The 26029-nt window shown below is 59.1% G+C and overlaps 1 protein-coding gene across 5 annotated transcripts in view; it reads left to right on the top strand.

Annotated features, from left to right (window-relative positions):
* UNC5A (unc-5 netrin receptor A) overlaps positions 1–26029 on the top strand; it is a 61100-nt gene that overhangs the window by 30647 nt on the left and 4424 nt on the right. For 2 of the 5 annotated variants that reach the window (XM_034656684.1, XM_034656686.1), the window contains exons 2-9: positions 14608–14829; positions 20018–20161; positions 20391–20494; positions 20641–20821; positions 21453–21620; positions 22182–22346; positions 23357–23545; positions 23651–23953. In XM_034656684.1, coding sequence (XP_034512575.1) covers positions 14608–14829; positions 20018–20161; positions 20391–20494; positions 20641–20821; positions 21453–21620; positions 22182–22346; positions 23357–23545; positions 23651–23953 — 1476 coding nt within the window. The remainder of the gene's footprint in view (positions 1–14607; positions 14830–20017; positions 20162–20390; positions 20495–20640; positions 20822–21452; positions 21621–22181; positions 22347–23356; positions 23546–23650; positions 23954–26029) is intronic. The other 3 variants (XM_034656685.1, XM_034656687.1, XM_034656688.1) reach the window with 3 other exon arrangements.

Raw genomic sequence — 26029 nt, 5'->3', positions numbered from 1 at the left:
ATGGAGGCCCCAGAGGGAGCCAAGGCTGCCGGGTGGTGAATTGGCCCACAGGAGGTCATGCTGACCTTGAAGCCAGCAGGCCTGTGGCTGTGAGCACATCTCAGCAGGGGTTGACGTCGGAAAGCAGGGTAGCTACAGACATGACACAAGTGCTCTGTGGCCGGAGCCTCCACGGGAGCACCCAGCCCCTCCCAGCCCCCACCCCATTGTGTGCCGTTTGTGCGGCTCCGATGGCAGCACCCACATTCTGGTTCGGGGCAGATGAAGGTCTGTCTGGCCCACATCTGTCTGCAGCTGGGCTGTAGCCAGCTGTAAGCTCCCAACAGCAGGACAGGCCCTGGCTGGGTCTTTGCTGGATGAAAGGTTGCTCAGACAACCCTCCCCGTCCCCACCCAGCCCCTTTCTCTGGGATGAGGTTTGGCAGAGGGGCTCCGCGCCCCTCAGGGACTGACCTGCCATCCCAGCTGGTGCAAGCAGGAGGGCTGGGGTGTGTGGCCTGGCACGCCGAGCCCTGAGTCCTCTTCAGGGCCTCCCTTGGGTGGGGGCCCCCACCAGGGAACAGGAGCCGAGGTGGGAGACCCTCGGCAGCCTTTAGCGTCCCTCAATTCATTAAGACCTGTAAATTTCTCATTAATATACTTAAAGTTCGTTTTAAGGGGAACAAGCACAGAGATAATTGATAATAAACCCTCAGTTAATGCCTTCGGTTTACTGTATGTAATTTATATCCGCAGATAGCGTCTCTCACTCCCAATTACCCATTTAGCTGTGGCGATAACAGCAGTTCAATCAGACCAATACCAACTTTTATATATTCCAGCCCGAGAGCAATAAATACCCACACAGGGAGACTCACTGGGCCCACTGTATTTTTTTTATTAAGATTTAAATATTCATGCAATTATTAGAGATTTATTAAGAGCTAATGACCCCTTCAAGAGGCTCTAAATCTTCACCCACAGAGGCCCTGGCCCTCCTCTCCCCCTTTGCCCCTATCTCTCCTTATTGCCCCCTCCCCCAAAATCAGAAAAATGAGCTGTGCTTCCACAGCCCAGATGACATCATAGCATCGCCCATGTTTCCATGGCTACGGCAGACAGGGGAGGTGCAGGCCAAGGACCAAGGTCAGGCCCAGGGAGGGGCTGGGCTTCATGAGGGTGGAGGCTCTTGCTCCCTTCCCAGCCAGACAGGGAAGACTCAAGGATGAGGAGGCTGCTCACCCGCCGCTCCACACCACCCCTGACCAGCAGCCTCCACACTGCACCCTCCTCCAGGCTGGCTTCCCGGAGCACCCCCTCCCCACCTCATTCTGGCATTAGCGCCACCCGACCCCTAACGCACCCCCAGATCCCTCCTACCCTCACACTTGTCTCAGTCCGCCCGTCCCTTTAGGGGAGAGAGTATGCCAGCTTCTCTCTCCCCTGCCGTGGCAACTTTCCTTCCTGTCTCATTTTTAAATGCTCCACCCTGATTGCATCAAAGATGAGAGAGGGTGTAGGGATCTGGTGTTCTGGGACTCAAGGCCCAGAGAGGGCAGTGGCTTGCCTCAGGCTGCACAGCAAGGCCTAGGCCACCTGTCTCTCCTGCCTCCATGTTCCCTCACACACTCTCCCCTACCTCCCTCTAGTCCCCACAGCAAACCTCCCCCCAAGACCTCGGAGCCCATTAAAGGGGCGGTAAAGGTAATGAACAAACCAGGGAAACATGAAATCAACATTAGGAGAAAAAAGTACGGCTGCCATTAGGTAAAATAAACAAGCTGGTAATTATTTGGACAGCGGGTAATTAAAATGGGGTGAGGGCTCATTACTGTCTCGTCAGGGGTATGAGGGGCGCAGCCAGACACCCTCTTCTCTGCTGGAAGTTCACAGCCAGGCCTGGGCTCTGACCCGCCCAGAATTTGTGGGGGGGGATGCTCATCGTAGGGTGTTTCATCTGTGGATGCCCACCCCTGTCCTACCTGTGTCTGTCTTCAGCAGCCTTCTCTGGCTCTCCGTGGGTCAGGATCTGAGGACCAGACCCAAGGCAAGCAAGGCGGGGCAGCCCCTAACCCTCCGTCTGCCCCTTCTCCTGACCCCACTGTTTTCCCGGAGCAGGGTGCGGCTCTCCTTCTCTCCAGCCCTCAGCCTCTAGGGGAGGGGCAGTGCCTGCAGGCCTCAGCTGAGGGTGGAGGCCTGTGCCGACAATTAAACCCCAGCCACCTGGGGTGGTGGACTGACGACTCCTCCAGCCTCTGCCCAGACCCCAGGGGACTTCCTTCAGGAAGCGTGATGAGGAGAGTTCCTGGGGGGAAGACAGGTTGATGGGGTGCTGGCAAAGGTGGGAAGAGCCAGGGAGGAGGAGACCAGGAGGGCAGGGCAGTGACTGGTGGGCCCTCGCCCTGGTGGGACCCCGGTTTCTTAGGTCTGTAAAGTTGGTGGAGACCTTGGACATTGTCCAGTCTAGCTTTGGCCTGCCAACTTGCTTGGCGCACAAGGTGTTTAAATGTTTAAATTAGTTGTCAACGTTTTAAAACAGGAAATTTCACATAAAAATGGATTTCCAGCTTCTCTTCAAAGATGAAAACCCAGTGCGTCTTGGCCAGCCTGCCTGTGGAGTAGCAGCAGGCTGGGCTGGGCTGACCTCTTGGACAGGCATCTTTACTCTCCATGTCTGGCCCCCGCCCAACCCTTGAAGATACCTGACTTTGCCACCCACGACCCTTCTGAGGCTCAGAGAGGCCAGTGACTTGCCCGAGGCCACATAGTCTTGTAGAGGCAGAGTGTGGACTGGAGACCTAGTCTTCTGATGCCCGGCTGAGGTCTCTGGCCCCTGCTCTCAGCAAGTATGTGCCCCGGGCCAGTCGCTGGCAGGGATAGAAATGACACAGCGCCCAGCCCAGAGCTTGCCGTAAGTCAGGGGGATGCTTTGACTCAGCCGCAGTTACTGCCCCCAGCTGGCCAGTCCCCGAGGTGGACACTGCTGAGGAGGGGACTCACACCTGCTGCGTGCCCTGAAGGGCGCACAGTCTGATGGAAGAGGCAGCCATGGTCCCACCAGCCTGTGTCAGTGAGTAACGTTCTCTCAGCCAGAAGCCAGACGAGCAAGCCATGTGTCTCCTGCACAGAGGAGAGCTGGGGAGGCATCAGGAGAAGGTGACACCTTGAATTATGAGTTGACAGGGCTGGTGGGCATTGGGAGTGGGTGGGGTGCCCCACAGGTGCAGGGGAAAGTTCAAGTGAGGGGAAGGGTGCAGGCATGCGGTGAGAGGGGTTAGTGGATGCACTGAGCCCAGGATGAGGCTGCTGCCCTGGGTGGGGTGGGGCTGGGTTACAGGGAGCTGGGCTTTACCCTGCGGTCAGTGGGAACCATTTCAGGGGTTTGCAGTGTGGGATAAGATTTTCTTTCTAAAAATAGCACTGTGCTGGTAGAGTTGAGGGTGGCGCCGAAGGCAGGAGATGGCCCATGGGAAGGCACGTTTTGGGCACTGCGGGGTGGGGGCTGAGGAGTTGGGGAGCCCTACAACGAGAGAGGAGAGAGGAAGAAGTGGGTGGGCGGGAGGCTGGGGGCACTCAGGGGCCTAGAATAGTGGTCAGGGAGCAAGAGGGCTTCGTGGCTCTGAGATTCGCCCTGAGGCTCCATGGGGGAGTAGCCCTGCTGACTGGGAGCAATCCCTGGAAGCAGGAGGTTTGGGGGAGCCACTGAGCCCAACTTGGGACGTGCCTGGTGTGAGGTTCGGGGAGGCATCTGGAAGCAGGGAAAGTAGAGCTCAGCATTGAGGGGGCTGGGGACCCTAGCTGGGGGGCCATGGGAGCAGAGGCCTCAGGAGAGGGCAGAGTAGCGGGGCAAGCCGCATGGTGGGGAACGGAGGAGGAGCTGGGGTGCAGGCTCGGACACGGCTACTGCTGCTAGGAGCAGGATCGGGACTGGGTTTTCCTCTGGGTCCCTGTACGCAGAGAGGTCTGGGTGGGCTCAGCTGCTGAGAATGGGGTCACAGGATGGCTGATGGTCTTTGGTCGCAGGGTTACCATCCTGGTGAGGGCGTTGGCCACCCCGGCCAGATTTAGCCCAAAGGACAGTAGGTAGTGTTGGGGGTGTGTGTGTGTGTGTGTGTGTGTGTGTACGTGTGTCTGTACATGTGTACAAGGCTTGGTGTGTATGTGCACATGAATGCCAGAGCACTTGGCCCAGCGAGTGCGATTCTGGAACACTGTGTGCCCAGGACTTCCTAGGTGGGCCTGTGACCACTGGATGCTCCGTGTGGCAAGGACTGGAGTCTGTCTTGGGTACTGCTCTGTGGCCCATGCCTAGCTCGGTGGCCGGCACATTACATCCAGCACGTAATTGGTGAACGCATGTGTCCTGGCTAAGAGCTTAGGGCACTGTAGCCATCTGGCCTGGGTAGGAATCCATCGCTCGCTACTAACTTCACCTCTCTGTCCCTCGGTTTCATTGCCTGGAAGTTGGAGATTTAAAATAGCTCTTTGCCTTCTAGAATTATTGTGAGGGTTAAATAAGAAAATCCGTGTTCTGCCAAGACTGCGTGTATGTGTGAGCGTGTGTGCATGTGCACGTGTATGTGGGTGGGCGTTTGCTGGCCGTGGCTGTGGGCAGCGGCTCCCACCGGCCAAGGGCATGTCACTTACGGCTGCCCTCTTGTCGCCGGGCTCTGTCCAGAGGCTGGAACTGCCCCGCCTGGGGCAGCGCACACAGAGCCAAGGCAGGCGAGGGGGCGGTGCTCCTGCATCACCCCCGGCCTCCACGCTGGCCAGGCTGGCATTAAACCAGTGAGATATGAAATGCCACCCTATCTGGGACAGGGCCTTTAATTAAATTAATTGCCAGCAACATTGTAAAAATGCTGATGGGGTCATTAACGGCGCATCGGTGATGCCGTTCATCATCCCTTCGGACTCGCAGGGGCCTCACCTGGCCTGGGGGTGGGACTGGGCCCTCAGGGCTGAGGCACCGGGGAGCTCTGCGGCCACTAGCGCCTCTGGCAGGCAGGCTGGTGGGTGGGCAGGGAGGCCAAGGGAGAGGGGAGTGGAGGGGGCGCCTTGTTTTAAGGGTGCGTGTGTGCGACAATTGCCCCACTCGTAGCTTAGCCCGGGTGGTTACCTGGCTAGGGGTGGCTCAGGAGGGGGCTGGGGAGGGGAAGGGCAGGCGGCATCCTTCAGCCTGCTGGCCAGTCGGAGTTACCCTTGATCCACGGGCAATGTGAAAATCTGACCCAGCCTGGCCAGTGATCCCTGAGTGACCTTGAGCAAGTCCCTCCTCTCTCTGAGCCCCACCTTCCTCGTTAGGAAGACAGGTAGACCCCCACCCCGCCTGCCTGCCCAGAGCCCTCCTGGCCTCTCTCCCACAGCCTCCTGCCCTGCAGGGAACGGTGCCAGGGATCCTGGGAGGTCTCTTTCCGCCAGGGCTGCCATAGGCCCTGGCAGGGCTCAGAGTTTGCCTGCTGACCTGCTGAGCAGCGGTAAGGAGGCTGGGCCGGCGCCCACCGCCCAACCTCTGCCAGGTGAAAGGTGGAGGAAGCCTGACACGCACATGCGCGTGCACACACACACACACACACACACAACTACTACCACCCCAACCAGAAACACACCTGCAGCAACACACACACTGCACCAGCAGAAGATGCCATAGTAGGAGAAAGCCTTCCTCCCCTAGTTCTCTCTGGGTTGTGCGACCACATAATTACCCTGGATTCCATTCTATTTAATTGCAGCTTATTAAATTCTAACCAGCCAATTATCAGCCACAATTACAGCTTAATTCAGGGACACAATAGCTGTTTTATCGTTTGTTAATCAAATGCTTATTTAGGCCTCAGCTTTATTAACTATTTCTCTGGCCCAAAGCAAGGCCCTCCGGTAGGAAGGGGCACTGGGAAGAGGCCCCTGGGACCTGTCCCCCCATCACAGCACTCCCTCCTTTGGCATCCCACTAGTTTCTAAGACTCCTTCCCTGGTGGGTTTGGGGACCTTAGTGATGGTATCAGTGTGACATTGAGTGCGGGCACTGGGTGGAGCTGGAAGACCCAAGTTCGTGTGTTCCTGAACTCAGCACACGCTTATCGAGCACCTACCAGGTGCCAGGCCCAGGGCTGGGTTCTGGGACTACAGCAGTGAACCTGACAAGCGTGGTCCCTGTTGTCATGAAACATTTTAGGGAAGGGGATATGGACAGTGACAAGCAAAGAAGTTTCCAAACAAGATGACTTCCTGTAGTGGTGAGTGCTATGAGGAAAATAGCCCGGGAAAGAGACAGGAGGCTAGAAGGGGCATGTTCAGACACGGTAGCTTGGAGGAGGTAACAGTGCAGCTGAGACCTGAGGGATTCAAGCGGGCAGTAGTGGAAGAGCAAGGGGCAGCGTGTTGCAGGCAGAAGAAAGCAAGTGCAAAGGCCCCGGGGTGAGATAAGCTTGGAGGGCTTGAGAAACAGAGTGTCAGTGTGTACACAGACTGAGCAGAGGACGGTAGGACGGACAGGGCCTGACACTGGTTCAGTAAATGCCCAGAACCCCTGCCCTGTGCCTGGCCCAGGCGGAGAGGTGTCAAGAACCCACTCAGCCCTCTGTGGCTGGATGACCTCACGCAAGTCCTGAGCCCACATTCCCTGTCTGCAGATCGAGGGGCCGGCAGAAAGCCCCTGAGTACTGCTCCCAGATGCCACGGGCGGTACGGCTTGGCCACAGCAGGTACGAGTGTCCTCTGAGCGGGCAAAGCGGCGCTGTCCCCCACCCCTCCCCACTTTGTTCTTTGCAGTTCGGCCTGCCCGCAGGCCCTCCTCGTGGAGCCCCTATCTGTGCCTGTGACCAGGCCCCCAGAGCCCGCTGGGGGAGGGGGCAACTTTCCGCCGATCCTGGGGAGGTGGCCACGGCTTCTGTAGCACTTCCACACACGCATTGCCATGGAAACGGGAGGGCCGCGCACGCGTGTGTGTGTGTGTGTGTGTGTGTGTGTGAGTGTGGGCTAGGGGAGCAGCCCCCCACCCTGTTCCTTCCACTTCATGCACACTCCTAGACGGAGGCCCCGCAGTTGCGTCCTCCCTCGTTCACTGACCACGCACCCACTGGGACCAAAGAGCCTGGCCTCAGTCCTGCGACGGCCCTCCAGGAAGTCCTCGCTATTGGGAGCGACGAGCAGCGGCCCGGGAGACAATGACTGAGAGATGGGCCAAGGGGCAGAGCAGGGAAAGAAGAGAGGCTTTGGTGGGCTCCTCCAGACCCCAGGCAGGATGGCAGCTGGTGCAGGGTCAGCGTGGGGTGCCCCAGATGGGAAAACCGAGGCTTAAGAAACAGTAGGCGGTGGGGGGGTGTTCCTGCAACAGCCAGATGGGCCCCAGAAGCAGCCGACAGGCAGCGCAGAGATCTGGTACATGTCGGATTTGGAAGGATTCTGAGGCACCTACCCCAGCTTGCCCCGGCCCTGTGGCACCCCAGTGTCACCTCCAGGCAGGTCCATGTGTCTGAGTCGCGGCCTGGTCTGTAGTCCCCGGGGCCTCCGGCCCGCCGTTCCTCCATGGCCACCACCTCCTGCAGCTGTTCGTGCCTCTGTGACAGCAAGTGCGGCTTCGTCCCTGCTTATCAGAGCTGCTCGGGGAAGCCTCCTCATCATGCAGTTGCCCACGTTTAAAAACTAATAGCGCACGAAGCTGTCTCAGGCCGTGAAGGTGCAAGTGGGCAGGAGAGCAGACCTCGCCATTCCCCTGCATGTCTGCACGCCCAGCCCCCCGCCACTGCGGCCCTGGCTTCCTGTCCCAGCCACCTCCCCTGGCTGGGCCCTGCGCACGCGCTCTGCCCCCCTGGGGTCTGGCCCAGGTGCTTCAGAAATCAAGTTCCCTTCCCATTGATTTCCTTGATTGCTGCTGGCTTGCGTGATTGATTGGAGGGCAAGCAGAGCCGGCTTCCCGTCAGATTTGAGTGTGTGCCCTCCACTTCCAGCCCTCCTCTCTAGGCTCTGGTTCCATTCAAGGAGATGACGTTCACCACACATTCAACAAACACCTACTGGGCGCTCGCTGTGTGTCACGTCCTGGCCAGGCTCCGGGGATGTGCAAAGGCATGTCACCATTCAGTCCCTGCCTTCAAGGTGCTGACAGTGGGGAGACAGACTCATGAATGGTGACAATATGAGGTATAAGGCACTGGGCAAGTTCAGCTGAGCTGTGGAAGCTCAGAGGAGGGGTGGCCCGCTCTGTCAGGGCGGGGGTGGGGGGGAGGTCAGGGAAACTTCCCAGGGGAGGAGGTATTTGAGCAGGCTTTGAAGGACAAGTAGAAGTCACCCAGGCAGATGGACCTACAAGGCCTTTGGGACTGACCCAGAAGAAAGGGAGGTTCTCTTCCCAGCAGCCCAATCCAAATCCCAGAATCCCATCTGTTCACGTGGGTGACCTGTCTGTCTGGGAACCAGTGTCAGATGCCCACTTCCGGGGCCAGATATGGGCTCAGCCCACCTGGACCGAATGAGCATATGGCCTGAATGGGGCGGAGGGAGAGCATCCTCTGCAGAAAACTAGGTACTCTTAGCCAGGAGGTGAGGGAGGGAGAGCCTGGCACGCAAAGTGCACGAGTCCTTGAGGAAATGCCAAGAGTCAAGTTGCCATTGCCCAGGCTCACTTGGAGGGAGGCCCTAGAGGCAAGGACAAGTGGCAGCTCAGGCCCTGGACCAACAGGGCCTCCAATGCCGGTGAAGGGCATGGTGCATTAGCCCGTGGCACTCTCTTCTCTCCCCGCAGGCCTATGAAGCTGGGACACCCAGGCCCCATGGGGACCTACCAAATGCAAATCTCCAGGCAAGGCAGTCTGGGAACATAAGTGCCTAGGGGTCAGGGGGCTCAAAGTTGGGTGAATGGGCAGGAAAAGTTCAGGCTGGAGAAAGAGAGAACTGCCAGGCCCCGGGCTCCCTCCTCCACCCCATTTCCAATCCAGAATATTTCTCAAGAGCAGACAAAGCAGGAACTTGTGGCTCTGACCACTAGGACTGTTGGGAAGATGAAAGGAGCAGGTGGCAGCAGGGACAAGGCTGCGCTGGGGAAGCAGCGCTCACATCTCCCGGCTGAATGAGGCCAGATGACACCCTGCCCCCACCCTTCCTACCTCCCTCCCAGGGACTCAGTCTTTGCTCAGAAAATACGAGTTCATTAATAGCTTGATTAATCACACCTCATATTTTCATGGTGCTTTTAAAAATAAAACATTTGAAAGCATTTTCACACCCACCCTGGGCCTCAGAGTTACACGGGCAGGTCTCATCATCCCAGGCTGCAAGTGAGAAAGGGGGGCTCAACTTCTGAAGATCAGTGGGGCAGCGGCACGTGGCCATGCAGGAGCCTTCTCCCTGCCCACAACTCCCCCCGCAGGCCTCTCTGCACAACCTCTGGCTCACCCAAGAGTGAAGTGGCCACCCTTGGCAGAGCTGCTGAAATTCAAGGGAGAAGAAGGGGGTAGTCATTCAGTCACTCAACAAACACTCCATCAGTATCCTGGGCTCCCACCCCAAGCAAGTACAATAGTGCACAAACTATCATGTATTTACCAATTCTGAATGCACCCTGGAGGGAGGCTCAGGGCACAGGTGGACACTAGGGTGAGTGACAGAGAGTGTGGATCCAGGAAGGCATCCCAGAGGAAGTGGCACATCTGCTGAAACTTAAAGACTGAATGAGAGTTCCCAGATGGACCTCATGGGGCAGGTCTGCCATGGGGTCCACTCCATTAGCTGCTTCCTCGTCCACCTCCCCACTGCCCCTCCTGCCTCCCTCTACCTACCTGTTCATGCAAGAAGATCTCATCATTCCCTTGCACACAGCTCTCCAGAGGCTCCCATTGCCATTGCAATAAAATCCCAACTCCTTACTGGACTGGACCCTAAAGGCTCCCTGTCTCTCATGAGTCTTCCCTGCCCTCTCTCAACTTTGGCCATGCTGACCTTCTCACGGGCCTCACACAAACCTGGCTGTTCTCTGCTGCTCCCTTTTCCTCAAACCCTCTTCCATCTGGCTTCAGCTTTCAGGGCTCTGCTCAGATATCACCTCTGCAGAGAGATCTGCCCTGAGTCCTCCTCCCCTCTAGAGTCCTTGCACCCACACCCTTTCTGAAATAGCACCCCTTTTACCTGTTTCATCACCCTCAGCAACATCTAGAATCCTCTATTTTGTTTTGTTTCTCCAACTTGGAGAGCAGGGACTGTGTTTGTCTTGCTCACTGTATCCCAGAACAGTTCTGGCACTCCAGAAGTATTTGTTGAATAAATGAATGAATGAGTGAGTGAGTGAATGAATGAATGAATACTTTTCAGGTCATGGGAGCACTCTGGGAGGGAAGGGAGTCAGTCTCAGGCTCAGCTCTGGCCAAGCCCCCACCTGCCTCCACATACACCAAGGTGAAACTATGTGGTCTCCCAAGCCCTTCTCCCTTGTTGTTCATTGTGCAGGAGATGCTGGGGATGGGGACTGCTTGGAATGTTGCTCCCACCCTTAATGGGGTGTCCGGAGCAGGGGTGTCAGCTGGGGCAGCTTGGAGACCCAGAGCCCTCCCAAGACAGGTGGGGGCCAGCTGGCCAGCCCCAGGGCTCACTAGAAGTGGGGTTCAAGCCTCGGGGCCTGGGCTCTGTGCAGGTGATCAAGAACCCATTGGGGATCTGCCAGTTAGTGAAAGAGGTTTTCTAACTGATTTCCAGTAAGGCAGCTGGGCCACGTCCTTTGCAAGTGGGAGAGGCTTGGCTGGGGCATGGTGAACAGAGCCTCTGGGGAAGTGAAGGCTGGGGTTCAGAGCATGCCAGGGCAGTCTGGTTGGTGGGACCTATACCTGCCAGCCTTCCTGCAGCCCCTGAGTGTCTGTCCCGGCAGAGCAGTCCTTCCATGTTCATTGCTCAGCAGCCCTGACGGCAGCAGCAGTAGGCAGCCCGCTCTGCCTCCCCAGTTGCTAATGCCGGTCCGAGGCAGCCTTGAGCGGAGCGGCAGGGACCAGGGGTGGCTGGCTGAAGACAAAGGCCTTAGCTGCCCACTTGTTTCTCCTGTGTAAGAGCTACAGCACCAGTGAGCCCAGGCCCTGGATGCAGAGAGGGCAAAACGGTATGTGTGCTTTCCTGGGAGAGTGAGGTGGGGGACCTCTCTTTCTAGAGGAAGTGACAGTAGAACTGGGCCCTGAGGAGAAGGAAGAAGAGTGGTGGCAGAGGAGGGAGGAAGGGTGTTTGAGACAGAGAAGACTGTGGGCACAGACCTAGAGGGGGTGGGGGTGGTGCCTAGGAGTGATCAGTTGGTGTTTCTGCACAGGAAGGCTGGAGAGTTGTCTGTGCCGGAACAGAAGACTCAGGGATGCCAGCAAAAGCACTTGGCCCCATCCTGAAACACCTGTGGGAGCCAGGCACACAGTAGAAACTAGAAGAGGCAGGCCTGGGGCAGGGCAATAGGGAGTGGTGGGGACTGTGGCAAACTGGAGAGCTTGTGCCTTGTGGGAAGGATCACCGATCATTTGGCCCTGAGCATGCACTGCTTGGTGTTCACTTTGTTTTAGTCAAGTACAGGATTCACATCAAGGAGAAAAATGCTCACTCTGGTGGCCTGTGTTATGGAGGGGGAGAGACCTGCGGCTCATGCTCCACCTTAGTTCAGGCAAGAGGCCTAAGTGGGACAGTGAGGGGTCAGGCAGATCACAGGTGCTGACCACAGGATGGAGACCGCATGGCGGGCTCTGGGGCCAGAGGATGGGAAGCCAGCTCTGGCCACCCAGGAAGCTTCTAGTAGCTCCAAGAGGACATCCAGTGGGGCCTGAATCTACCCCTACCCGTGGCCTCAGAGTGTCCTTGGGAGAGGGCATAGCTGCAGCCTGGAGGGTACTCCCTTGGGTCCACCCGGTAAATGCCTCCCCTCAGGGTGAGGAGGGGAGGCCGCACCAGCATGGCGTGACGGAGGCGCTGGAGAAGTGAGCTATGTCCCTTATTGGTCACAGTACATTTATTTTTCATTAGCAGTTAAATGCAGACATGAGGGATTGTGCTGGGTTCAGCGGGCAGCTGACGTGAGCAGTGCTTGGTGCCGCAATCAATAGGGAGGCTAGAGGGCCACTCACTCACTGCCCGTGCCCCCGGCCGGGACCCCGGCCCACCCAGCCCTGAGCCAGCAGGCAGGCCCCGGCCATTGCATCAAGCCTCTGCAAGGTGAGGCGCAGGGAAGCCCGGAACCTGCCACTAAGGGGTCCCGTCCCCCGCTGGAGCCGGTGACCCCTGCCCCCAGCCCCCTCCAGGCCCCACGCAGTGGTCAAGAGTGACCCTGCTCTGTGCAGCCCTGGGGTCTGTGGAGATAGTGTGTCTAGAGAGGCCCCTGGCCTGCCAGCTCCCCACCCCAGGCCCACGCACAGAGCCCACGCTCCCGTTCACAGTCCACATCTTAGGAGGCCTGAGCCTGCCCCAGCCCTGCCCTCGCTGAGTGGCGAGTGGCTACTGAGTGGCAGTGAAGAGCGAGTGTAATAACAAAAATGAGGTGGCCCTCACGTACTCTGTGAGTCCAGGGTATGAGCCAGGGGGTCCGAGGTCCGTGACTTCCCCTGGGAGCTCAGTGTCCGTCTGTAAGATGTCTAGGCGGCAGCTCCGCTCTGCTGCACCCCCACCTTCCTCAGCCTCAAACAGACCCCAGGGGGCACTGGCAGAGCCCCCGAGGTGTATCCCATGCGGCAGGGTGGAGAAAGGGGAGCTTTGTTTTCCCAGCTGCCAGTGTGGTTGCTGGGCAGGTTGGCCTTCGTCTTGGAGCTGAAGGAAAGGGCGCAGGCCCCAGCCAAAGAGCTCACGAGAGGCAGAGACAAGCTGGGGAGAGCCCATGGTGGGGCTGAAGGGTGAGGGCCCTCCTGCAGATGCTGTCTTGCTGAGTCAGAAATGCCCTCCACCTCCCCATGTCCCTCCCACACAAGGGCATGACTCCCCACCCCCATCCTGAGGGCAAGGCATTGGTGGCTCTGTGCCTCAGTTTCCTCATCAGCCCTCAACCAAGAAGACGTTGCTCTGACGGCTGCTGAGCTGAGGGAGAGGAACCCCTTTGCCATTGGAAATGCAAAACCACTAGGCCCTGGCAGCAGTCAGCATGGGCCGAGCACGGTGCCTTTTCTCATCTCATCCTCACAATAGCCCAAAGAGCGGGGTGCTCCCTCTGGCAGGCAGGGAGACGGGCTCAGGGTGGGGGTGGCATGCTTGAAGTCACACCAGGTTTCAGCCTCTCAGCCAGCATTCCCAGCTCACCTGAGCTGGCCCAGAACACATACAGGACCAGGCACGGATTCCCTCCCCAAAATCACGGTCTTGGGGTGGAGAGGGCAGACTCCCACCTTGGAAAGGGAGGCCCTATGCAAACGGCAAAGAAAGGGCAGTGTGGATGCCCTCCGGCCAGAGAGGGAGCCAGGTCTTCTTGCGTTAGAAGCCCTCTGTGAGTTTTGGACTGCCCCCCAAAAGGGTAGGCAGGAGAAAACCCAAGAGGCTGCCTCCATGAGGCCCTCCAGACTCTCCCAAAGGGCAGATGGGACCTCAGTGTCACAAATGACAGAATGGCTAACTAACTCACCCAAGGTCACCGCTAGCAAGGAGCAGAGCTGGTGTCTAAAGCCCAAGTTCTTCCCTCTTTATGCCCAGAGACCGCTGTTGGCTGTAAGAGTGGGTTGTGGGGAAATCACAGTGGCGCCAAGGGAAGCCAGGCTGTTGGGGGCCTGTTTGGTGGGCAACTGGCTGGAGGCTGAGGGTACCCCCCCATCCTCCCATTCCCTCCCAACTCACCCTTCTCCACCCTCCCAGAGGTCCTGCTGGTCCAACAGACTGTCAGACTGCTGTGGGGGGTTACCTCACCAAAGCCTCAGAGCCGATGACCTGTGTCATTAGCAACAAATGGCTTGTGGGATGGTTGTGGTTTTCAGTTAAAATTAGAAGGAAACCCATATTCAGGTCTCCTTGAAGGGGCGGGAACTGGCCTAGGTCCCTCAGGCTCCCAGACGCACTCTCCTGACTCCCACTCTCTCCAGGCCCACTGGCAGCCCAGGCTCTCCCCCACCTGCCCCTCCCCTGGGCCTCTCCTATAGAGCTGTCGCCAGCAACCCCCCACGGCTGCCCCCTCGCCTCCTTCATTCACATGCTATTTTCTGAGCACCTCCTACTTCCAGGGGCCAGGAATGAGGATGAACCCAGAAGTGGCCCCAGAGACAGCCAGGCACAGGAGCAAGGGACGCTGCCCACCTGCCCTGCTGTCCTCTCCCTCCCTCCAGCGTTCTCTGGACCTCCTAGGGTGGTGGGCTGCCTCCACAGGACCCTGAACTTCTTCTACCTGAGTCACAAAGAGCCCTAACCTGCCATGTGTGGAGGGCCCTAAGTGCTGGCACGCCTGCCCTCGTCTCATTTCACCTCTCCAAAGTCTTCAGAAGTGGGTGGCCTCCCCCCATTTTACAGAGGGGACACTGAGGCTCAGGGGCGCATTCAGTAGCCTAGATTGCTGGGCTGGAAGTGGCACCTGGCCTCACTCTCCTCCCGTCGGCCCCACCAGCTGCCTTCCCAGGGCCCAGCCCCAGCCCTGAATGGGCACGTAGCCCCCAAGGGCCCTGAAGGCCTGGCAGAGGCCCCGGCTCACCTTCCTGCTTTGCCCCCGCTGCAGGTGCCCAGCAGAGCGCCACGGTGGCCAACCCAGTGCCCGGCGCCAACCCGGACCTGCTTCCCCACTTCCTGGTGGAGCCCGAGGATGTGTACATCGTCAAGAACAAGCCGGTGCTGCTGGTGTGCAAGGCCACGCCTGCCACGCAGATCTTCTTCAAGTGCAACGGGGAGTGGGTGCGCCAGGTGGACCACGTGATAGAGCGCAGCACGGACGACAGCAGCGGTGAGCCAGGCGGGGCGGCCAGGCGGGGCCAGTTGAAGGGGAAACGAGTCTCAGCCTCAGGGAAATGGAGCCCCAGGGAGGGGCTTATAGTTGCCGCTGGCTGCACCCCCGTGAGCAGGAGGCCGTGGTGTCACCAGCCCTGAGCCTGCCACCCCAGCTCCCCAGACGAGGCAGGGCTCCCACACCTGGGGCCCCACCCTCACCAGACCTCACTGTCGGTGGGGGCGTGAGTAAAAGGGAAGCCCCCTGCACACGCCCCAGGATGCTGTGGTTGGAGGGGTGGAGTCCCACCGCCACACCGGAGCCCCGGCTGGGCCAGGGGCAGCCTGGTGAGAGGTGCCAGCCAAGAAAGGCAGTTTGGAGGGTGAAGGTCCCCGATGGTGGAAGAGTTCACAGACCTCACACTCTGATTGTTTGATCCATGTGCCCCCGTTCACTCACGTGCACGTGCACGTTCCCCGAGCGTCCACTTCCATGCTGGCCACACAGCCACCGCCCTTAGAGAGCCCACCCTTGCTGAGAGGTGGGCAGCACGGTGACCTCTTGAGCTATGGCAGCAAGAGGAAAGCAGGACTGAGGCTCCTCAGGGGAGGTGATGTGGAAACGAAGGGGTTATGAGAGCTAGTCAAAGAGAGGAGAGGGGAGCGGCATTCCAGGAAAGGGGCTCAGCGCGAGCAAAGGCTTGGAGTCAGAGACAGGGGTGTGCTGGTCAGGGTCAGCAGGGAGGGTAAGAGGCGTGCACAGGGACCAGTGAGTGGTGCCATCTGGAAGACTCACCCGTCAGGCTCTGGAGTGAGGTCACAGTGCCATGCGATTTCAAACTGCTGAGAGGTATGGCCAGAGCTGTAGGTGACACTTGGGGCCCGTGGGGTGAGGGGACTGATAGAAGAGGCAGACCCAGAGACACTGAGGAGAGGGAACCAGTGAGACTGAACTGAGACGTGGAGAGAGGGGTTCCAGGGGCAGCAGGCTGACTCAAGAAGTTCCCTTTCCATGGGACGCCCCATTTTCTGCCCCTACCCTGGCCTTAGGCAGCAGGTGGACAATGGGGATGTGAGCAGAGAGCCCTTGTTTGGGTCCCAGCACTCCCCAAGGGCAGGCCTGGGGGAGCTAACTACAGCTCTCTTCCCCTCACTAGCTGGACCCCAGTTAGGTTGACTTCCTCTCCCTTCCTTGGCACGTTGCGAGGCCCCACACATGAGGAGCCCTCAGGCTGAGTCCAAGACACACAGCACACACCCGTGGGCCACCAGTGTGAGGCCGGAGCTGCGGTGCAGACGAGGACAGGCAGGCCGTGCCCAGGACAGCTCATGCTGATGTCAAGGCAGGCGAGAGACCCAGAGGGGTGGCGCAAGCTGCCAGGCAGGAGGGTCTGGTAGCCCAGGAAAGAGTCCAGAGGAGGAGTAATTTCCAAGCGTGAGTCTCATTGCAGTGAGCATTTCCCAGGCCGAAGAGTCAGAAGATGCAAACACTGGAGTTGTGGGCCAGCCTGCCGAGACCCAGGTGGGGGCCGAAGGGGCCCTGGGGGGCAGGCAGCGAGACATAGAACTGTGGCAAGTTGGTGCTGGGCAGAAGGAGACTGGAGGAAGGGGCCCTGCTGGGGAGAACATGGCAGCTCTCACAATAACCGGGATGCAAGCAAAGGTAGCTGTGAGTTTAGGCAGTGGGTGACTTAGTCCTCAGAACCAGCCTGGCATGTTACAGATGGCTGTGACTCATCCAGGCCCAAAAGAGTTCCAGCCAAACATTCAGGTCCCTAGAAGTCACACCTGACTCTCCCCTACCAGAGTCGGCAGGGGCTGGTCTCCTTCCCGCCAAGTGTCAGGTCCCCAGCTAGCCATTCCCGCCCAGGCCCCGGAGCCCCGCAGTGCCCTGGCCTACGCACAGCTGCTGCTTGCAGCTTCTCTCTTGCAGTCTCCAGAGGTTAACTCTGTGCCAGGCCTAGGTTAGCCCCCAAGATGACCCCCCACCTTCAGACCCCACCTTCAGACCCCAGCAGAGTACCAGAAGCCTCCCTGCCCCTGCAACTTTAGGGCCTGTTGGGAGTGTCTGCCTCCCCCACCCCGGGCCTCTGTTTCCTCATCTGCAAAATGGGGGTAAGGAGGGTCCCCTTTCAGGTTGGTGGGGGAAGCCATGAGATCTTATGCACCCTGTGTGAGCCCAGTTCCAGGCCTTCCCTCTCTTCCCACCACACACTCAGGGCCCAGCACCACTTTGAGGCGTGATGAGGCCCCCCACTGCTGTGACACAGCCCCTAGGGAGAGGACAGGGGAGCAGAAGGAAGCCAGACACCTGCCTTCCCGCATCATTGAGGGCCTGTCTGGAACTTCTTAGAAGGCTCTAGGCCAGTCTCCTGCTGCTCCCAGCCTCCATTCCAGGCTTCCCCACACATCCCTCCTTGTCTCCTGCCATCAGGAGGTCTGGAATCCAAGGCTTGGCTGAGACCCAGGTCAGTGCCTGCATAGCCGTCACAGGCTGGGCCACACATGCCAAGAGCCACCACGCACTCCCCAGCAGACTCTTCTAGCCTTGCTCCCTTCAAACCAGGCAGAGAGCAGAGCTCCTGGGGACATATCCCTCCCGTAATCACTGCGGCCCTTTCCTGCCCTGAGCATACAAACTCAAGCCTCTTATGGCCAGGACATCTGACTTTGTATTGATCTTGTTGATTTCTCCACCCAAAGCCATTGAGTGCTTCGAGAAGAGATAGCTTCCCTTGCTCACGAACAGATGGCACTGCAGTGCGCAGTGGTGCCGTGCAGATACTCAGGCCGAAGACCCTGACCCAGAAACATTCCTTTGTCAAGCAGGTATGGGGGAGTCCTAGGTCGGCGCAGATCTGCAGCCCCACCCCTTCCTGTGTGGGTAGCTAGGTGGACACCCCAGGAGATAGCACCCTTGTCTTCCCCTCACTTGTCCCCATTCTGCATCCAGAAGGCCAGGAGAAGGGACCAAAACCTGAAAACCCTCAAACCCAAACCTGCTAATGTTATAAAAGCCCAAAATCTTTGAGACCAAGCCCTAGAGTCCCACCTGGGAGTGTAATGTATTGTTAAACAAACGGATTATTAGAAGCAGATTGGTGAGAACGTGAGAACCTAAGCCCCAACTTGGCCTCAGAGCCCCACCCTCCACCCCCTAACCCTCCACTTCCCAAAAATACGCAGCACGCCCACACCAGGGCCTCCCCATGTGCCCACAGCATTTACACACCCACTCACACCCCACACACGCCGGGGCCAGCAGGGACCCTGCCTCCTTCCTCCCCTGGCATCTGCTCAGTGACCTGCAGGGAGGAAGGCACCGTCTTCACATCAAGGACCAGCAGGTCAGTGTCTGGGTCTCCCCCTGGGTCCACCACCCTCCTGGAGCATGTGGGCCTCAAGGGCACTGCCTGGATCTGGGACATCATGGACAAACTTGGCCCTCATTCATGGCAGCAGGAAGGAGATGAGGGGGTGGCAGTGGCAGGACAGAGAGGGGAGAAAGAAATAGGAGTGCTTAAATTTAGTGCTGTTCTCCCCAAGCTGAGTTGCCTGAGCTCCCACCACCACCATGGGGGATGCAACAGTCCATCCGTCCATAGACATGTCCACTCAGGAGAGGTACCAAGTTCAGAAAGTTCTGACAGTCTCTCAGCACTAACCCCAGAGGCTTAGAGCTGGAGGGCTCATCGCCACCCCCAAGTGAATGCACGGCTCCTTCTTAGTTGCCCTAAGACTCCGTGTGCTGGACAGGTAGCTGGAGCCCAGGGCCCTCCTCCTGTATACAGACCCTGTGAGGGACCCTGGGTTCTCAGCCCTCACCCTACCCCCAGAGAACGCACACATTCTTCACCTTCAAGAAAAGAGGCGGCAGGCAGTGCCCAGAACGGAGGGAGCTCAGCCATGACGACCTCAGCCAGAGGTGGACACGGCCCCCCACCTCCAAGTCTCCCGTGAGAACTTGCTGGGGGAAGGGCCAAGTGGGAAAAGTCTGGGGACCCAGTGTGGGAGCTGGAGAGATTCAGGAGGAGGGGTCTGGGAGGGGTCAGGGAAAGACGTGTTAGGGAAGGTAAGAGGGAACACAGCCTCCCGGCCTGCCTTCTCAGCTAGGCTGCCCCTCCCGCAGTGCAGCCCTAATTGAATTTCTGTGTTAACAATGGAAACACATTGGCTGCCTGGCCTCTCTTGCTTCTCCTGATAAGCCAATGAACCGAGGGAAATTGGGGTCAGCAGAAGGAGAAATTGGAAACAGTCTTTTCTCACTCCTGGGGACACTGGTTTTGGCCAAGGGCCAGGGGACCGGAAGAGGGCTGGTGTCTCCCCTTCTGGGTCCTCAGAGGCTCTGGGCCCCCTGGTGCCCCAATTTCTGGGTCCAGGTGTGGCAGTCTGTCCTTGAGAGGGGTCCCTTCAGCCCAGTGCAGTCGGGGTAGAGATACCCATCACCGGCTAGCTTCACCTCTGCAGACTGCCCCCCTCACCCCCACCATCGTTTCCCCCGTGAAATGGGTGGGGTGAACCCTGAACACACTCTGGATTCAGACAGCCCTGAGCGGCTACAGCAAGTCACCGTCTCTCTAAGCCTCTGTTTCCTTATCCACAGAGTGGGAGCAATACCGTCCAAGGGAGTAGATTGAAGAAAATAAGCCAGCATGTGGGAAACCCTGGCTAAGCCCCAGGGGTCTATTATCATACTACATAATCGCAGTAATTATATTGTTAATAGCTGTTATTATATTATCACGTGTCAGAATCTACCTGCTAACCCCCAGGGAGGTGAACCAGATCCTTCCTCACCTTTTTTTACCCACAAAGCCCCAGAGCTAGCCTGTCTGCCCCAGCCCTTCTGCCTTGGGTCCTTGAAGGCCAGCCCTTGTAGCCCAAAGGTCCTCTGGGCTGTTGTCTCTGCAACAGCAGGAGGCTGATGTAGAGACGTTTCTGTGGCTCCAGGGAGACAGGCCTTGCTAACAGAGTATAACGAATGGAAGTGCTAAGGACTGGCTCCTGGCCTTCAGGAGAGAGAAATGGAGCACCCCGTGGAGCTCCCCCAGAGTTCCTTCCAGGCTAAGGGTTGACCTCAGGGTCCACTCTCCTTCTGAGCAGAGTAGCCATGGTGGTGCAGGGACCCCCCACAGATCTGGGCGGCAAGAACTGTGTGAGGCGTGGCACAACCAGGACCCTGGCTACCCACCCCTCCTGCCCCCCAGGGCTGCCGGCCATGGAGGTCCGCATCAACGTCTCGAGGCAGCAGGTGGAGAAGGTGTTTGGGCTGGAGGAGTACTGGTGCCAGTGTGTGGCGTGGAGCTCCTCAGGCACCACCAAGAGTCAGAAGGCCTACATCCGCATTGCCTGTGAGTCCAGGGCCTGGCCCTTGGCTGGGGCGGAAGGAGGGTATCACCAGGGGTAAGGGTCTGGTCCTGCCTTGATGGGTGGAGAAAGTGCCTCTGCACACTGCCCAGCCACCCCCGTGTCCCCCTAGTCACTTGGCACTTTCTCCTGCCATGTGCCACGGCCCCTGCGGGACCAGGCTGAGCCGGCACGAGGCATTCAGGCTGGAGGACACTCTTGCTCTTCTCTCAGATTTGCGCAAGAACTTCGAGCAGGAGCCACTGGCCAAGGAGGTGTCCCTGGAGCAGGGCATCGTGCTGCCCTGCCGCCCACCAGAGGGCATACCCCCGGCTGAGGTGAGAGGGGCTCTGGTGCCCGCTCCGCAGGTGGGTAGGACTCCCAGGTCTCGGGTCCTGCCTGCCCTGACGCCCCCAGGGGCTATTCGCGCTCCAGGTAGGGCCAGCACAGGCGGGCAGTGCAGTGGCATGGCTCCCTCCCCCAGGTGGAGTGGCTCCGGAACGAGGACCTGGTGGACCCGTCCCTGGACCCCAATGTGTACATCACAAGGGAGCACAGCCTGGTGGTGCGACAGGCCCGCCTGGCCGACACGGCCAACTACACCTGCGTGGCCAAGAACATCGTAGCGCGTCGCCGCAGCGCCTCAGCTGCCGTCATCGTCTACGGTGGGCCCCAGTGCTGGTGGGGCAGAGGGCCCCAGGCGCAGGGAGACGGGCGACGATTGTGGGTGGCTCCCCATGGAGCCAGGGCCCAGGGGACCAGGCTGTGGCCTCACTGGGAAGGACAGGGAGAGGGCTTGCTGTGGCTGTCCAGGAGCCGAGGGGCGTTATCTGGGCAGAGGTGTGGGACAGGTTGGTGGTCCTCTGTGGCGACACCATCCCTTGGGTTACCTGTGGGCCAGGGACGCGGTGCAGGTGGAGACAAGGGCACAGGATGGGGGTCTAGGAAAGGTGGCGGACCACAGGCACCCCAGGAGCAGGCAGAGGGGGCGGGTGCAGGAGTTGCCCTCCTGAAAGACTGGGGTCTGGGCCAGAGGAGCATGGGAGCTGCAGCGAGGGCCGGCTGCCCTGAGCCCCTGCAGAGCCTGCTGGGAGAAGTGCTGTGGAGCAGGTCCTGCCAGGCCCCAGGGGCCAGCGAGCACAAGCATGGGCTCCCCTCCAGGGCTTCTCTGCCAGCACAGCCACAGCCCGCCCCGTTCCAGCTCACAGCCCCTCTGCCCTCCTGCCCTGGCCCCTGGGCCAGCGTGTCTGAGGAAGCCCCCCGCTCCCTGACCCCAGTCCTTCTCTGTCCGGCCAGTGAACGGTGGGTGGTCGACGTGGACCGAGTGGTCTGTCTGCAGCGCCAGCTGTGGGCGCGGCTGGCAGAAACGGAGCCGGAGCTGCACCAACCCGGCGCCTCTCAACGGGGGTGCCTTCTGTGAGGGGCAGAATGTCCAGAAAACAGCCTGCGCCACCCTGTGCCCAGGTACCAGCGGCCGCTGCCTCCTGCATCGCTCCTCACCACGCCATCTCCGTGCCCTGGCTCCATTGTGCCCACCAGCCTGCCCCCCATGGCTCCATCCCACCTGCCTGCACGCAGGGCCAGGCTCAGTCCAAGGCTGGGATGGGGTTTAGTGTGACTGGAAGCAGGGCTTGGCCTGTGTCCAGGCAAGGCCTTGGCAGAGGGCCTGAGTCAGTCTGAGGTACAATCAGGACAGGTACAGACGGTGTGGGGCAGGGGCAGGGCACCGCCTGAGCCTTCAGAACCACCTGTGCCTGGAATCACAGGGTCATCGTGGGACCGAGTACCCTTGCTGCCCCAGGGCCAGGACGACCCCTAGTGCGGCTAGAGCAAAGCAGGCCCGGCATCATCGTGCCTCCCGTCATTAGCATGCGTCATTCAGGCCAGCTGGACACCAGAGGGTGTGCTCCTTACCACAGCATTGCACCTAGGTCTGGATGCCCAGCAGGGCCGTGCTGGCCAACTGCCTAGGCTGCCGCCCGGGCTGACCGCACCGTCTCCTCTCTGTTCCTGTCTCTCGTCTAGTGGATGGCAGCTGGAGCCCATGGAGCAAGTGGTCGGCCTGTGGGCTCGACTGCACCCACTGGCGGAGTCGTGAGTGTTCTGACCCAGCACCCCGCAATGGAGGCGAGGAGTGCCGGGGCACTGACCTGGATACCCGAAATTGTACCAGCGACCTCTGTGTGCACAGTGAGTCCTCCCTGCCCCAGGAGTCCTCTTGATTTTGCCAGAATTGGCCCTGACCAGCCCCAGGAAGGTGACGGCTAAGGGAATCAGTCCTCTGCCACAGGCTGTACCCCCTCTCCAAAGTTTAGGACCCTCAGGAACTCCCCATCCCTACTATACCCACACATGTGCCTGTGTATACCCCAATACCTCTCCCACCTCTCCTGAAACATGCATACATGTGAACCCTTCCCATGCACCCCAGGCTCCTGGATCCCCCTCCTGTCCTGCAGTTTCACCTCCAAGCGGTCCCCCAAGTTCACACACAAGTCCTATGGAGACACTGGGCTTGTGAGACCTGTTAATTACAAGGCCATAACTAACAATTAAAGATCTCTGTTGGATTTTTTTCTCTACAACACACCCACCCCCATTCTTTCAATTAAAAACCTAATTATCTGTGTCAATTCCTTTCTGTTGGACATTTCTTCCATTATGCAGAGCCCTTCTAAAATCAATATAGCTTCCTCCAGGCAATCACCCCCTCCCCAGCCCTGCCTCAGGCCTGGGGAGGGAGACAAGGAGAAGAGCCCTGGCACCCCTGCTTCTGGCCCAGGGACATGGCTAGGAATCAGATTAGCAGAACCCCCCCCCCAGGAAGAAGAGCTGTGGGGATCCCAGGAACTTCTGCCAGCCCCAGCTGCCCTGTGCCCCAGAAGAGTAGGTTCAGCCTAGCAGCCCATGAGGACTGTCTGGGGAAGTGTCTCTTCCCCTCCTCCATCCTTCAGTAGCAGCGACCTCAGACTGAGCAGTGAGTGCTGTAATTTGCCCAGAGTGACACAGCAAGGTGGTACCAGATGTAGGGCTGAGACGCGCACACGCTGACTCCGTGCTCCCTGCCGCCAGCATCCGCAGCCCCACTAGTGCTGATGCCCAAGGAGTGAGCGCCTCATCCTCCTGGGCTGTAGCCCGCTGACCTCTCCTTCCCAGCCTCCTGCACCCTTCCCCTCCCAAGGCCGCGCTCTTTCCCGCAGCTGCTTCCGGGCCTGAGGATGTGGCCCTCTACGTGGGCCTCGTTGCTGTGGCTGTCTGCCTCCTCCTGCTGCTGCTTGTCCTCATCCTTGTTTATTGCCGCAAGAAGGAAGGGCTAGACTCAGACGTGGCCGACTCGTCCATCCTCACCTCCGGCTTCCAGCCCGTCAGCATCAAGCCTAGCAAAGCAGGTGGGGTGCCCCCTCGCTCTCCACATTCCTGCCGGGCCCCCACGCCAAGAGCTGCCCAACAGGTCACCTCAGTGCCACCCCCTGAGTCTGTCTTTACCCTTGCAGACAATCCCCATCTGCTCACCATCCAGCCAGACCTCAGCACCACCACCACCACCTGCCAGGGCAGTCTGTGTCCCCGGCAGGACGGGCCAAGCCCCAAGTTCCAGCTCGCCAATGGGCACCTGCTCAGCCCGCTGGGTGGTGGGCGCCACACGCTGCACCACAGCTCGCCCACCTCTGAGGCCGAGGACTTCGTCTCCCGCCTCTCTACCCAGAACTACTTCCGCTCCCTGCCCCGCGGCACCAGCAACATGACCTATGGGACCTTCAACTTCCTCGGGGGCCGGCTGATGATCCCTAACACAGGTGGGAAGGACCCCAGAGTGCCCCGGGGAGCTCTAAGAGGCAAAACTAGCCTTTGTGTCCCTCCTAGAGGAGGATGGGACAGCTCTGATGTCCTTTCTGGGCTGCTCAGCCTCTCCCCAAGTGCTGAGCCAGGCCAGCAAGGAAAGGGAAGAGAGTTTGGGAGAGAATCCAGTCATGGCTGACAGTGGGGCCAGCACTGAGGCCATGGCCAGAGTGTCTCCCTTCTGTTATCTAAGGGCACAGGACTACTGTCCATTCATTTACACGGTCAGCCGGCCTGCGTGTGCCGGACTCTGTGCTGGGCCCTGGGCCGAGAGGTAGGAGAGGTGCCAGCCCCAAGGAGCTGGCAAACTAGTGGAGAGATGGCAGAGGACAAGCGCCTGGACAGGGGGCTGCTCCGCCCACCACCTCACAGACACCCTTTCAGCAGGTCCAGGATCAGGAATCCACAGGCCCGTTCCATAGTCATCTTTTGAGCAAGCACGGCAGCCTCTGATGTTCCCACCCTGAAAGTCTCTATTCCCTCAGCTCAGATGACCCCACGTGCCCCTGATTTTCTTACCCCTCTCCAGCTACTCCTGGTGCCTGTGCCCTAAATGGAGGTGTTTCTCAGAGCTCCCTCCTGGCACCCTCTCGCAGAGCAATCTCGCCTACTCCGTGGCTTTACTCGCCATGTCTGTGCAGATCACTCCCACTCCTCCCTCCCCAGCCACATTTCTCCTGGGCGACAGAATCATACACCCAGCTGCCTCCTGGGCAGCTCCATCTGGATGTCTCACAGCACCTCAGATTCCTGGTGCCTAAAACAGCACTGTCTCCCACCCTCCCCCAGAGCCTCCTGCTTCCTGGCTTTCCCCACCTCAGGGACAGCGGAATCAAGTTGCTCAAGCCAGAAACTGGAGGTCACCTTGACCTCCTACTCTTTTTCACTTGCCCCCCCCTCACCTCCACAACAGCTTTAGTCAGTCACACACCAGTTCTGTCGTTCTTCCTCAAATGCTCCCGCATCCTCCTGGTTCTCCTCTTCCCCATTGCCTTTTCTGGCTTAGGCCACCATACCTACCTCTCCCCTGGTTCCAGACAACAAGCACTCACCAATGAAGCCAGACTTAATCACGTCCCTCCCCTTCTTGAGCCCTTTTCAGGGCTCCCCAATGCCCCCACATGAAGCCCACGTGACAAGGCCACAATGAACTGTCTTTCCCCTCTGGCCAGCTGCCGTGGCTTCTACCCTCCTGTGCATTCTTCTCCTGCATGTGGCAGTCACGGTGGGCTCTCGGCGCTGCAGACACACGTTGCCGCCCTTTGCACACATGGGTCCCTCTGCCCCCATGCGCTGACTCTACTACTACTTCTCATTCCGCGCTTGGCCTGGCAGCCCTCTCTCTGTGCCTCTGTCCTGCTCACGGGGCTGCTAGGATGATGAGGTGAGATGGTCCATGTGAAGCTCTTACAAAGGGACAGGCGCACAGTGGGCACTCAGAGACCATCAGCCTTTCATGCGCCCTGGGCCGGGGGGCTGCCGCCCCTCCCTGCTCTCCTCCAGCACCCTTTGCTACCATCCACTTGTCTTTCTACCCGCCAGGCTGAGTGCCTCAGGAGAGCAGGGCCCTGGTTTTCCCCCACTGCCCTGAGTACTGGACATGAGCACCACTGAAGGTATGCCTCCACCACAGAGAGCACTCACACGTGGATCTCTGCGACCGTCACCAGCACTGGCGGCCAGTACCAGGAGGCATCACAGAGCTGGTGAAGGGAGCAGTAGCTGTAAATATGCCATCAGTGGCTTCCCTCTCCTGGGCTTCAGTTTCTGGGCAGTAGTGTCATTCCAACCAGCCCACCTCAGAGTTCACTCCGGAGCATAAATGTAAGCTTTTGGACTTGGTGGGATAAAGTCATAGAATTCCTTCCCCTCCCCAGTCACATGCCTCTGAGGTCCCTCCTGATGTAGGTGCCCCTGTCCTAAAAGAGCAGGACGGTGGAGCAGGACCACTCCTTGCCATCCCCAGAGGAACTCTGCAGCCCCTGTCCCACTGCCTCTCCCCTGGAAGCACTCCTCCCTGAGCTGTCACTTCT

Source organism: Ailuropoda melanoleuca, chromosome 3 (assembly GCF_002007445.2).
Source record: "Ailuropoda melanoleuca isolate Jingjing chromosome 3, ASM200744v2, whole genome shotgun sequence".
NCBI classification, from domain to species: Eukaryota; Metazoa; Chordata; class Mammalia; order Carnivora; family Ursidae; genus Ailuropoda; species Ailuropoda melanoleuca.
Note: the sequence above shows the minus strand (reverse complement) of the source record. Positions and strands in the feature narration are given on the sequence as shown.